This window comes from Pyrgilauda ruficollis, unplaced genomic scaffold, assembly GCF_017590135.1.
Source record: "Pyrgilauda ruficollis isolate IOZ18807 unplaced genomic scaffold, ASM1759013v1 scaffold23, whole genome shotgun sequence".
NCBI classification, from domain to species: Eukaryota; Metazoa; Chordata; class Aves; order Passeriformes; family Passeridae; genus Pyrgilauda; species Pyrgilauda ruficollis.
In genome coordinates, this window is record NW_024522539.1 from 2,470,920 (window position 1) to 2,483,525 (window position 12,606).

Here is a 12,606-nt window from a genome sequence, read left to right on the forward strand (position 1 = left end):
CTGTCCTAGGTAGGGGCCAGGAATACAAATAATCCTGCCTCCCAGCTGAGTTTTCCCAGCTCCTGGTACACACCTGGGAAATGTACTGGCCCAAGGGAGCAGCCAAGCTCTGCTCCCCCCTAGGCAGATCCATAGGATTTTAGCATAAATAACTGGCATTTCAGTTTATTATGTTAATTGTTCACCAAAACAGAGGGGGTTTATTTGCAGTTGTTTGTAATTAAATGCAGAAGGATTTTGCATGTAGTTCTGTGACAGAAACGTGGAGAAAAAGCATGTTAAAATGCAGAGGTGGGGGAGGAACTGTGGGAATTGAGAGTTTGGGCTGAGCAAAGGTTAACATACTTGGCTCTCAGAACATCCTTCTTAATGAAGCCCAGGACAGGAATTTAATTTAGGTTAATTTTTTAAGCAAGACTCACCAGAGGAGCAGAAGTCAGGAAAGGAAAAAAGTAATCTCACTTGGCATTTCCTTTTTCCTCTTCTCAGAGTTAACTGTGTTTTTCCTCATCACAGACCTTGCTGCCATCCCAGTACTGGTACTACATGGCGGAGATCGGCTTTTACTGGTCTCTCATATTCACCCTCGGCATTGACATCAAACGGAAGGCAAGTGCTTGTGCCTTCGTTCGGTGAGCGGGGCAAAGGCGTTCGAGGGAGCAGCCGCGCCTGGAGCCACGCGAGGGCAGCATCGGCCCGAGCCTGGCACCGGCACCGGCCCGGGGCGGCATCGGCCCGAGCCTGGCACCGGCACCGGCCCGGGGCGGCATCGGCCCGAGCCTGGCACCGGCATCGGCCCGAGCCTGGCACTTGCCGGGAGCCCGGGGCAGCATCAGCCCGAGCCTGGCACCGGCCCGGGGCAGCATCAGCCCGAGCCTGGCACTTGCCGGGAGCCCGGGCAGCATCAGCCCGAGCCTGGCCCCCGCACCCACCGGGAGCCCGGGGCAGCCCGGCCGGGCACCCTCCGGGGCTGGCCTTCACCTTGGTTTGCTTGTGTCCCTCCAGGATTTCATGGCTCACGTCGTTCATCACCTGGCAGCCATCGGGCTGATGAGCGGCTCTTGGTGCGGCAATTACGTGCGGCTTGGAACTCTGGTGATCTTCGTGCACGACACTGCGGATTTCTGGCTCGAGGTAGCTCTGCTATCCAGCTGTTTGGGTTTTTTTGGGGTGTTTTTTTTCCTGTCCTGAGTTTTTTGGTTTTGGTGTCAGTGACATGCTAATCTTTCCGCCACGAGTTTCATACAATCCCTTCCTATCCCCACAGGGACACAGCTTTGCAGATTTGTAACTTTTCAGATAAAAAAGACCTTCTAGATAATTTAAGCTGATACTTTGTTACAGAATACATTATGAGAAGGAGCAGAAGAGAATTTCCTCAGAACAGAACAGGGACTGGAAATAAAGCTGCCTCCCTGGGTTACTCTTGATTCGCTGATAAAATTAGACCAGGTTGTCCCCAGCATCACAGAATCACTGAGGTTGGAAAAAACCTCTGACATCAAGTCCAGCCTGTATCAGGTATTTTCTGGCAGAAGAAAAGTTTCTTCTCCTGGACTGAAGGGAAAGTCCCTTCCCTGCACTAAATCAGTAGAAGTGTTTAAGAAGTGTCCTACTCTGCACAGAGCACTGTGATCAGAGTGGCTTCTGGGCTTCTTGGAAGACAAACACAGTATTTCTTCACTAAAATTACTCTGAGTTTATAACACCAGGTTTGAGGGCACAGTTTCATCACCTCTTTTGGTGGCAGTGCCAGTGTAAGCAGCCCTTGCAGGCTGTTGTGTGTCACTGTCCATTTCTGTTCCTGATGCTCTCACTTATCAGAACAACTAATTGTGGGGTTGTGCATTTGGGATTGGTCCAGATTAAATAGGTTTTCTTGCTGGTTTACTTTTAATTCTGAATTGCTCCTAGGTCCAATTAACTCTGTGGCCTTACAAAGAGTTGAGTTGACAACTGGTAGGACAGCACTTGGATGGAAACTGGAGTTGATTACCAGAACAATTTAATCCAGCCCTGCCACTCAAAAGGAGGAGGAAAAGAAAAGAAGTTAATCAAGCTGCTGTTTAAAACTTAGGCTTGGCACCTGCAGCTTTGCTCCCACTTGAAAACTTTGCCCAGGATGGTTCCTAATGGAGCAGGGGGAGCTGGACTGCTCATTTAGGGGAGAAGCAGCACTTACAGCCCTTATTAGAATAGAAACTAGCACTGAGATCTGCTCTCAAAAAGGAGAAGACAGGAGCTGAATTAGGCCTGAGGAGGGTCAGTAACAGGCATGCCCCAGAACACCTGTGCTTAAGGGGTCTCCTGAATGTGCAGGTGTAGCAGCAGCTTCTCTTGGAACTCAGTCTGTTTGGAATCTGGTGGAAAATTGAGGAATTATCTCTGTTCTAAAGAGCACTTTGTGTTTCCATGACACTTTATATTCTGGTCTGAGAGTTGTTCTTTAGGCCTTTGATGAAGAGTCCTTTCCTTCAAGATAAAAAGAGAAATATAAACAGAGAATCTGGTCTGATGTTGCTTTATTAGGTATCAGTAAAATGATTGCTTTACATGTCAAACTGGGAGGAAATACTCTTCCTGCTTAGGTGGAAGATGAGTCTTTATTTATGAAAACACAGAATTTATTTCAGAGAATATTTATAAAATGTTTGGGTTTTTATCCACTGCAGGCAGCCAAAATGTTTAATTATGCTCGCTGGGAGAAAACTTGCAACATACTGTTCATCATCTTCTCTATTGCATTCTTTATCACCAGGATGATCCTGTTCCCCTTCTGGTAAGCAATATTTTATCCAGTCCCAGGCTTTTACTTCATTCCCACTCCCCCTGAAAGTTTAGTGTTGCTTGTGATGGAAAAAGGAAAGAAATGAACTGGACTTGAAAATTCTGCTAGTAAGAAAATTGACAAAAACTGCCATTTTCTTTAGAAATTATTATGTAAAAAATAATTTTAAATGAGCCTCTTTAACATAAAAGCTTTTATGTGTTACGTAACTTGCTTTGTAAATAGTAGTTAAATGCTACGAGCCCCTCCTTTTTCAAGGGGACTGAGCCCCTTAACTAAGACAAATCCTTTTCCCTTTCATTCCACCCTTTCTGCTGTAGCTGCAAAGTCAGAGTACATGACTGTAGTTAATTTTTTAGAGCCTTCTTTCTGCTACCCAGTCCTTGGGTAGTGCCTCACCTCACTCACATGAGGAGCACTCAGAGAAGTTTAGGTGAACCAATTAATTTATGAAGTCAGCACAAATAAATCTTAACTTGCTAAATACTTGCATGCCTTTGGAGTGCTGTGATTTAATCTGCTTTGGAGTATCCACATGGGTGCTTAACATGTTTATCTTTTAAAAAGTGTTTAATGTGTTTCACATTCACAGCTCTAATTTGCCCCTCCCTGCACATGGACAAACCCTTAGAGACTCAAGCTGGTTAAATTAATAGTTCTGAACATTGATCAACATAAGGCTTTAATTTCCTGTCGTATTTTCTTTCAGAAATGCTGATGTCTTTTACTTTCTTGTTGTTTTTTTAATTAACTGTACAAGTGATCTGCAATCATTTTGCTTCACTGAGTTTCTTGTTCTTCAGTTCTTGAACTTGGAAGTGAAACACGATGAGATTAAAGGGACTCAAAAAGGTCCAAATAATACAGAAGTAGTGAAGTCTGAAGATGGACAAAACATATGCTAATTAACAAAAAGCCCTGTTGCAAAGCCTGTAGGATTTTCTCTGGAGTGTGGATTTCAGATTAGAGAGAATTTGCACTAAAAAAAGGCATAGGCAAGCTCTGAGTTGCACAGTATCTAGACCACACAGAGATGGAGATCTGAAAAACAGGGACTTTTTCTAACCTCACTTAGAGTACTTCCATGCCTGACTTGAATTTCTCATCTTCTGAAGTCTTTATTTCAACAGAGATGCATAATCTAGTTAAGGCAGGGCTTGTTAATTAATCTACCATCTTTGCAGAGCTTTTTAATATTAATCAGCTTGGAATATGAGATTAGAAATAAGTGTAAATAGCATAAGGAAGAGACCTTGCACCATAACAATGATCTTTATTTTTTAGGATTCTTCGTGCCACACTATATCAGCCAACCTACTACTCCACCACTCCTGTCATAGCATATTTTTTATTCAATGGGATGCTATTAACCCTCCAAGGCTTGCATTTATATTGGGGTTACTTAATTTTCAAGATTTTGAAAAGGTTCGTTTTCCTAAAGGTAAGAAACTTGTTTCTTCAGAAAGATATGTCAAGTATCAAACAGATGCCAATACCTCCAATAGATTCACTTGGAATTTTATTGTTGTCCTGAGCTTTCAAGTCAGCATTTCTGATAGGGATCTACAAAGCATGGAGATGTTCAAATGTGCTTTGCACCTCTGATTGTCATACCAATGTCTTGGCTGGAATATAAAGACTTCAGCTAGAACAGGTTTTTTTGATGTTTTGTACCAATAGTAAATGAGAAATGAGCTGTCCCAGAACCTGAAGCCCTAAGATGGTCCAGAACTCCTCAGGAATTCCTGTGTTCTGGGTGAAAGCAATCTTTTGTCACTGGGCTTTTTAGGAGCTTACCAAAAAAGAGAAGTGAGTGATGAAAGCTTTGACTACAATTTTTCTGCAGTACTTAAATTTCTTCAGATTTGCCTAAATCTGAGGTCACCTAAACTTGAGCACTGGTTTTGGATCACAAAAACCAAACTAAGCATATCTGGTATTATATTATGACTCAATGAAATACTGTCATATTCTGCTGGAGCAGAGGAACAGTGCAAGTCTGGTGCTGCCTAATCTGCTTTTACCTTGTAGAGAAAAGTCACATGGGAAACAAACTCTGGATAAAACTGACATTTATGTCTCATTTCATTGCCTGAAGTAGTGACATTTTCACAAGGTCTCGTGCCATGAAATGTGCAGTGAGGTGCAGGGTAGATAAAATATTTATCAAAAAGCACTTAAGGGAAGGACTCTGGAGAATGTCTCTAAGATTTGGCACAAGTATTGACAGGTATATTTTTCTAGTTAAGATGAAATTTAAGTTGTGCTGTTGAAAAATGGTATTTTTTCTGAGGCTCAAGAAACAAAAACTTAATTAAACTGACTGTCCTTTTATCTGAAGCAGTTTATGCTGTGAAGCATCTTAAGGAAATAGGAATATTTCTTTCTCCCTGTATTTAATTGTTGTTTGAGTGCTAACAGGAACCATCCTGAAATTTTTGGATTTTTGGATTCCATCAAATCTTATGCAAACAGACAGCTGGGTATCATAGGGAGACCCCACATCTGCCCTGGAAGTTACAAACTCAGCCCTTGTAAGACAGCAAACAGCAGCACAGAAGGGACAAATCTGTGGAGGAAATGGTTTGTGTTGCTCTGCCTCTAAAACAAGCTTTTATGTTCCCTTAGACACTGAGAATCTTGTATTTCTTGTGTCATTTACATCTGTTTGACTAATTACTACATTCTTTCTAGCCTAGGTGTAAAGTGCTTTACTTGTTTTCTTTTGTGATTTTGGCCTTGTCTCTGTGCTGTTCTTGTTCCCTGTGCACAACCCCTCTTAAGAAAGGAGAGACATCCCTCTGCCTCCCAGCTGAGGAAGAGGAAGGCTGGGCAGAGCTCTCCCTGCACGCTGGCTGAGGTTCTGAGAGCACAGTGCCAGAAGGTGCTCACATGCAGTGGTGAGCAGGACATGGCCAGGCCAGCTATATAAGGCCACTCTGCCCTGCCTGCTTATGTGCCTTTGTAAGGGGCAGAAATGTTTTATTTTGAGATAAGAGCTTTGTTGTGTTCGTCACTGCTAAAAAATGGGAAAGCACCAAGCCTGCGTCCCTACCACAGATTTTTGATTCCTTATACAGCTCTCTGAGAAGATGGTTTCCAAATAACATTTTTACAGTGGTAGCAGCAGCAGCCTGGGCCCTTTTCAGTCTGGATGACTTCAGCTGGCTTGCATGTGCAGCCTGTTTTCCATAGCAGTGGCAAACTTGGCTGTGAAAGCAGCCGGTGCCTCCAGAGCTGGAAAGGCAACGTTGAAAAGAATGGTGTTGGCAAGGAGGGTTTTTATACCAACATCTTTGTTACAGACAAGCTGCACACAAATAGCTGCTGCTATTTTAGGGAAATACCAGTAGACCATCATTCTGGTGTTAGAAGGGGTTTGTTTCTCTGCCCAAGACTAGCTGTTTTCTGAATGAAAACTTAGCAAATTTTGATATTTTTCTTGAAGCAACAGTTAGCTACTTCAGATGGAAAAATTAAGTCATGGTGCAACTGGGAATAGAGACTTCTGTTGTTTAACTGAAGGAAGCTCTGAGCATAGAAGGGTGTAAGGAAGTTTTTCAGTGCCCTCTTGTGCTTCAGTCCTGGAGTTTTGGGGTCACTGCAACCTCGAGTGGAGCCTGGTGGCTTCTTCTGAGCTTTCCTCTTGCCCCTGCAGACAAGATGGCTTTTGATTGAGAGTGGCTGGTCAGAAGCTCTTAATCTCAGCTGTCACCTCCCCCCTGCACCAGCAGAGGGGACAGTTGCCCTCAGCCCTCAGGGATGACTGCTCAGCCAACTGACCTGCTTCAGCAAAAGAGAGCTTGGACTGAAAATCTTGTGGTTTTCTTCCTCCCAAATACTGCAGGGAGAGATGGATGAAAGTGAGGGAAAAGGAGGGAAGGGAGATGATCTTCTGCCATCCCTCTGTGTCCTGTTTTCCCAGCCATGGGACTCTCTGGCCCAGGGACTGGTGGCACAGAGCAGCACTGGTGGCCTCCAGGCTCAGGGGACTTGTGCCACCTTTCCCTTGGTGCTCTGGGAATTCCCTAAGAACAGGGAGTTCTCCATCCACAAGCTCAGCTGTAATCAGCTACTTCACATTAGGAAGCTTTTTATTTTCCATAGTGGTAAACTTGAGGGTTCAGAGTTTTTTTCAAAACCATTATTCTTCACTCTGGAAAACAGAAGTGTTCCCTAAATGTCCTTTCTCATGGGACATTTGTGACCATGTGTATGAGTAAGGCCTGTAAGCAAAGCCCTTCGAGGTCAGACCTGTAGCCATGTACCAGTTCTGCTTTGGGAGGAAGGAGGACATTCTTCAGTGTAATTTCTTTTCAAGTTAGGTCAGGCAATTGCAATGTTAGCTGCTGGCTGCCATCTTGATGTCCAAGGTCTTTTGTTGCTAGGAAACTCCGTATGTTTCTGTAATATTGTTCAATTACATGGTTAAATTACCCACTTGTATCAAGTTTCAAGCACCACTGAAACATGTCTAGTCATCATGTCTGCACATATGAGAATATTTTAGGAAAATTGAAAAAGCATATAGAGAAGTATGTACATATGCACTGATTTAAAACATCTCGCCAGGAAAATCCCGTGGAGATTAAACATTTTATTTCCAAGGTCAGAAAAAGGGAGTGAATGGCAGCAGCTTATAGCCACATTATTATGGCAAATTAAGATGTAAAATATATGTTAAACCCATTACACACTGAGTTAAGGTTTTGAGACTATGGTGCTTTAAATCTTGAAAAATGTGTAAGTTGTAGGAAATGGGCATGATGTCCACATGTCTCAGATACTTCAGGGCTGATGCAAAGTCCATCAGTGGAGGGTAATGGCAGGTTTCTAACAGACTGTAATGTGTCCAGGAATAGGTTTTCCTGCTCTTGTAATTGTTTTGCCACCATCAGACCACCTTCAATGAAGGCAGTGAGCTGCTCACTAATGGCTGCTGTTATTTAGGAGTCGTCAGCAGCAGTTTCCTTGGATTCACTGTGGTTCTTTCCTCTTCCTGAAGAAGAAAAGACCCTGCACTGCTGTAGATCAGCATTTTGGACTTGTCACTCTTTAAAAACCTCTCCATGTTCAATATTCCTTTGGCATTTTGGACTTGGTAAGCTTTTTAAAGACTGCTTGGGCGTATCCTTGTCCATGGTTTGTTCATTCCTTATTTGGCCCAAATTCCCAAGGCAACAGTGAGACTTAGTGTTCAAAGAATGACTAAAAACAGAGTAGGGAAAACTGAAAATTATAAAAAAATACTATTTTGGGTTGAAATGAGAGCTGTGAAGTGCTTATGATACTTCTGCTGTTCCCAGCCGTCATTTTTCTACTGCAGCAGTTTTCCTCTTACTTTTTTTAATGCTTGATCTGCTGGCATCAAACAAACTGAAATTTAATGAGAATTAGCACATTCAGTGAGGAGTCATTTCCTTTAGAAAATTGCCATACTACAGGAGTTAAACACAGGACAGGCTTTATTTCCTAAGCTAGTGGCACATAAGATTTTGTTTTCTTGTGTGTTTTGTCAGGCCTGTGCTGCCTGGTGGTTGTTGAGGTGCTGGTAAAACAGACCTAGAGGTGCACTTGCCTTAATTCCAAGTGGCTGTTTTAAAAGCAGCAATACAGTCTAGAGGATAATGATAATTTTGTGAGTTACATTTTTATTACTGGGACGTTGTGGAGAAGCTTTTCCTGGATATTTTGTTATTCCCTTCTAGACTGGGAAGGGCCAGTTCTGCTTTGGAGTTTGAGCTCTCTCAGTGGAGGGTTAGCACAAACATAAAACAGATTGAACTAGATTAGCAGGGGTTGATTTTTCTCCATTTTAGAGGAAAACAGGTTGTGGAGAAGATGAATTTGTTGGTTCTCAACAGATGAATATTTATAGCAGATTTTCTCATGAGGATAGCTTACTGGGGGAACAAAATAGGCCAAATGAAAGCTTTCCCTCTTAGACATGAAAACCAGTCAATCTGGGAGCCTTCCCAGTTGGTTAAAATGATTGCCCTGGGGACATGAGCTGTTTAATAGCCTGGAGTTAGCCAGCCAGGTCAGCAGTGTGGAGGTTTGTGCCCTAGTAAAGGGAAATTACTTCCTGTTATGACTTCCTTTCATCTGCATATTTCCCATTCTGCTGCAGCAATCTAGTTAAACTCAAAGCCTGGCTACATGTCTCACTTGATGCTGCCAAATTGATCCAAGGGAGGAGGGTGGGAGGCGGGCAGAAGGAGCATAGGGGAGTTTGAGGTTTGCTGGCTGGTATTTACAGTGACAGGCGAGGAGCTGAGGAGCCCTGGAGTGAAGGCTGCCCCCAGATATGGATATTGTCAAAGTGTGCAGCCCAACAGAGCCTGTGGAAGAGGAAAAGCCACCAGTTCTTCTCCACTGTGCCAGTCCAAGATCACTCTTTGGTCTCTGGGGCCTCAACCAGTTTTCCTGGCACTGGGAGTTAAAAGGCAGATTTCTGTTTGAATCTTTACATTTACTCCAGATTCTGAATGGGGTCAGCAGCTGAGTAGTGACTTCCAGGGAGGTGTGTTCTATATGCTTAGTGGATTGTATGTTACACCACACACTAAAATATACTTCTCAGGTTTCAATACAGCAGCAATGTTCTTTGCTGGATTTTTTAAAATTATGTTTTATAAACTCTGCTTAGAATGCCTATAATTCCAAAATATTTTTCACTTGAACATTCTATAAAAATCAGGTAAATCTTCAAAAACCTCGGTCAAAGGCTGTTCTGACCATTGTGGAGGAATGAACTAGTGAGAAACTGCAGAAAATAAACTGTGAGCATTTGATTGCAACAGATGGGTGGTGAAGGTATGCTGGGGTGGGAGCACTGGGGCAAAGTACCCTTCCAGAGCCCTGCTGTGCACACACAGGACTGTGCAGGAGCAGCCTCAGTCCCCAGGCCAGAGTCCAGCACACTGGGGGTGTGGATGCTCCCTTTGCCTGTCTCATGTTGGCCGAGGCATGAACAGCTCTGCAATAAAAACCTGCTCTTTCTAAAGCTGCCGAGTTTCACTTCAGTAGGAGCTGCAGATGACCAGTGCCTCTAAGAATAGCAGCCCAAGCCTGCCTGCAATGCTGAGGCTTCCTGGCCTGGCCATTCCCAAGGACTGATGCAGGGCCAGGCTCTCAGCTGGTAGGAATGAGCACGGCTCAATGGGATTGTGTCAGTTTTCACCAGCAATGGATCTGGCCAAACAAGCACCCCCGTCCCTCTCTGCGTGTTCCCTGGCACAAGGCAGCTCCACTTCTAGTAAATCCCCCATCCAAATGGTTCTTTTGATGTGCAACTTCCTAATTCAGAGGAAAGACAAATGTTGGTAAAGTTTTTGCTCTAAAATTAATTGCTTTACCTTGCTGTTCACAGAAGGGCATTTGCTGACAGATTTTCTGGCTTCTCATTTTAACTGCTTGTATCTTTTAATTTTCTAGCAGGATCTTTATGAAATGTTCCATTTCTTGCTAGTTTTATATATACACCTATATAAAAATTATATATGTGTAATAGTGTGCATATGTATTTATTTTTTCAATTGCCAAAAATCAATTCACAGAGAGAACCCTAAGCCTTTAGAGAACTTTTGATGCCTTCATTTACTATTTTTAATATATTCTGCAGAGATTTGAATTGTGGCTGTGTTATGAGGTGAATAATTCTTATATTTTCAGAGGGAGTTACTGAACTGCAATCTGGTGAATCGATTTTAAAAAAGATTGAAATAAAGCTAGTTAATGATAGGTTAATATCAATTGAGAAAGTTGTTCTGTCTTGTATTTAAAGAAAATGTTTCCCTAGGAGGACCTAGGAGTGCTCCATAATCATAATTATATGGCAAGAAGAGAAGAAATCCTTTAAAGGAGCAGTGTGTCCTGTAACAGAATTGTAGTGAGTTTTGATCAGGCACAGGACTGCAGGTTCCCCTCAGCTGGAAGCACAGAGCAGCCTGAGCTGGCAGGGATGGGTGTGCAGCAGCTCCAGGCTGGGATTTGTCTTGTGTAACTTAGGCTGTGCCTAGCACAATTTCCAGGGTCCCTCTGTAACCAGTGGAGGAAGAGTGGTGTCCCCATCTCTGTACATTTGGCTCAGCAAGGAAACTGCATAAACTTTGTTCACTGGGTACCACAGAAAGTATTCCACACCCAGCCTTGATATCAGGGTGGTTACGAGGACTGGCTGGATTTTAGGTATTGCAATAAGAATATAGGAAAAATACCATTACTTGTTAGGTATGTGACTGACAATGAGGTTGATGTTTAAGTATGGATGTGAAGTTTAGATACATCACAACAGGAATGGAATGGTCTCTAAGGCTGTAGAGAAATGTCCCTGCTGGACAGAGGTGCTTGTCACACACTTGTGTGTTGTGGTCTCAGTCCACAGTGCTGCAAGGCTTCTGCAGGGATACTCCTAAGCAGCTGTGTTGTTTCAAAACATTAATTGAGTACAGTATCATACCTCACTGAGAACAGCACGAGTGTCTGATCAGCTGTTTTGTAGCCAAAACAGCATTTCTAAGGAGTAAAAGTGCATGTTCTGATAAAAGTTCATACCACTGAACTCCTTGGCTTAAAGCAAGCTCTGTCCTAGGGTAAAAAAAAGTTCACTATAGAGAACAGCATCAAATGCCTATTATATTGTTCTTTGTTTCTTTGCCAACTGTGGATTTAAAATTGGAATAATTCAAAAAGCAGTGGGACATTATGAGTCACTCGGTACCTCCTGGGCTTTTGACATTATCGTAAAGCCCCGCAGGCCGCGGTGCGAGGTTCAGTCAGTGATTTCAATAACTCAGCCAGCAGACTCTGAGCAGCCACAGAGCCTGATTAGCTGCAAACAATGGCTTGGTTCTTCACAACACTCAGGGCACTCAGCCCCAGTTCCAGGTGTGCTGTGCTGAGTGACACAACCAGTCAGGTTTTCCTGGGGTTAAATTTATCCCGTCAGTCAAAATCAGGGACGTGTTCAAGTAGCAACATCTAGTTTTATAAAGCTATTCTTTTCAATAATTGTGGAATTAGTGGAACTTTTAATTTGTTTTTTACGAGTCTTCTTTGTGTTCCCTCTGAAAACTGTCACTGGAAAGCTTGGGGAATGGGTATTATATAGAAGAGATGGATTAAATAAGAGGACTTTTTGCCACAAGATGTCCAATACAATTAAATTAAAGAGTCTGCATCTTCATTTAAAAACTGCAGAAAGCAGAGTCCAACTGTGCATCTTCCGTGGAAGATAAACATTATTTATATTGCCTAGTGTGTATGAGCTGAAAAGGGAAATATATTTTCCAATAAAATCTTCCAGGCTGGAAATACAGAAGAGTTTGCTTGAATCCAAATGTATATTGCTTAGTCTCAATAGGAAAGTAAAGACTTATTAAGTCACATGTCAGCTGAGTTGAATTATTGATGTTGAATTCAACATGTTGAACTCGGAGATCCATCAACTTTATGGTATTATTTGTTAGAAAAGTACCCCCTTCTATCTATCTGGAGTGACTTTTTATAATCTCTCTTGTTTATTATCTCTTTTATTTGAGGCAGTGGTTGCTGACCTGACTAATAGCTTTCATCTTTGTACTTCAAGCTGTTTCCATATGTGCAGGTGCTGTGGAATTTACTGTCTTTACATTGAAAAATCAAGATCTAGTCAATGTGTTTGCAGATGTTTAAATGAAAATATTTTTAAGGTAGAATTAAGGTATAAGGTTCTGATTTTAATAGAAGATACATTTAAGAGTCAGAAAATTTCAACTAAATGTTAAGAATAAGTATTTGAAAGTCCAGAAATCTAAATTTCACCAGATCAGAAAACA

At 42.5% G+C, this 12,606-nt stretch overlaps 1 protein-coding gene across 1 annotated transcript in view; it reads left to right on the forward strand.

The window, feature by feature from the left end:
• Nucleotides 1-12,606, forward strand: part of CERS3 (ceramide synthase 3) — a 43,019-nt gene that overhangs the window by 22,722 nt on the left and 7,691 nt on the right. The window contains exons 7-10 of the mRNA XM_041469152.1: nt 517-609; nt 1,006-1,134; nt 2,673-2,779; nt 4,073-4,229. Coding sequence (XP_041325086.1) covers nt 517-609; nt 1,006-1,134; nt 2,673-2,779; nt 4,073-4,229 — 486 coding nt within the window. The remainder of the gene's footprint in view (nt 1-516; nt 610-1,005; nt 1,135-2,672; nt 2,780-4,072; nt 4,230-12,606) is intronic.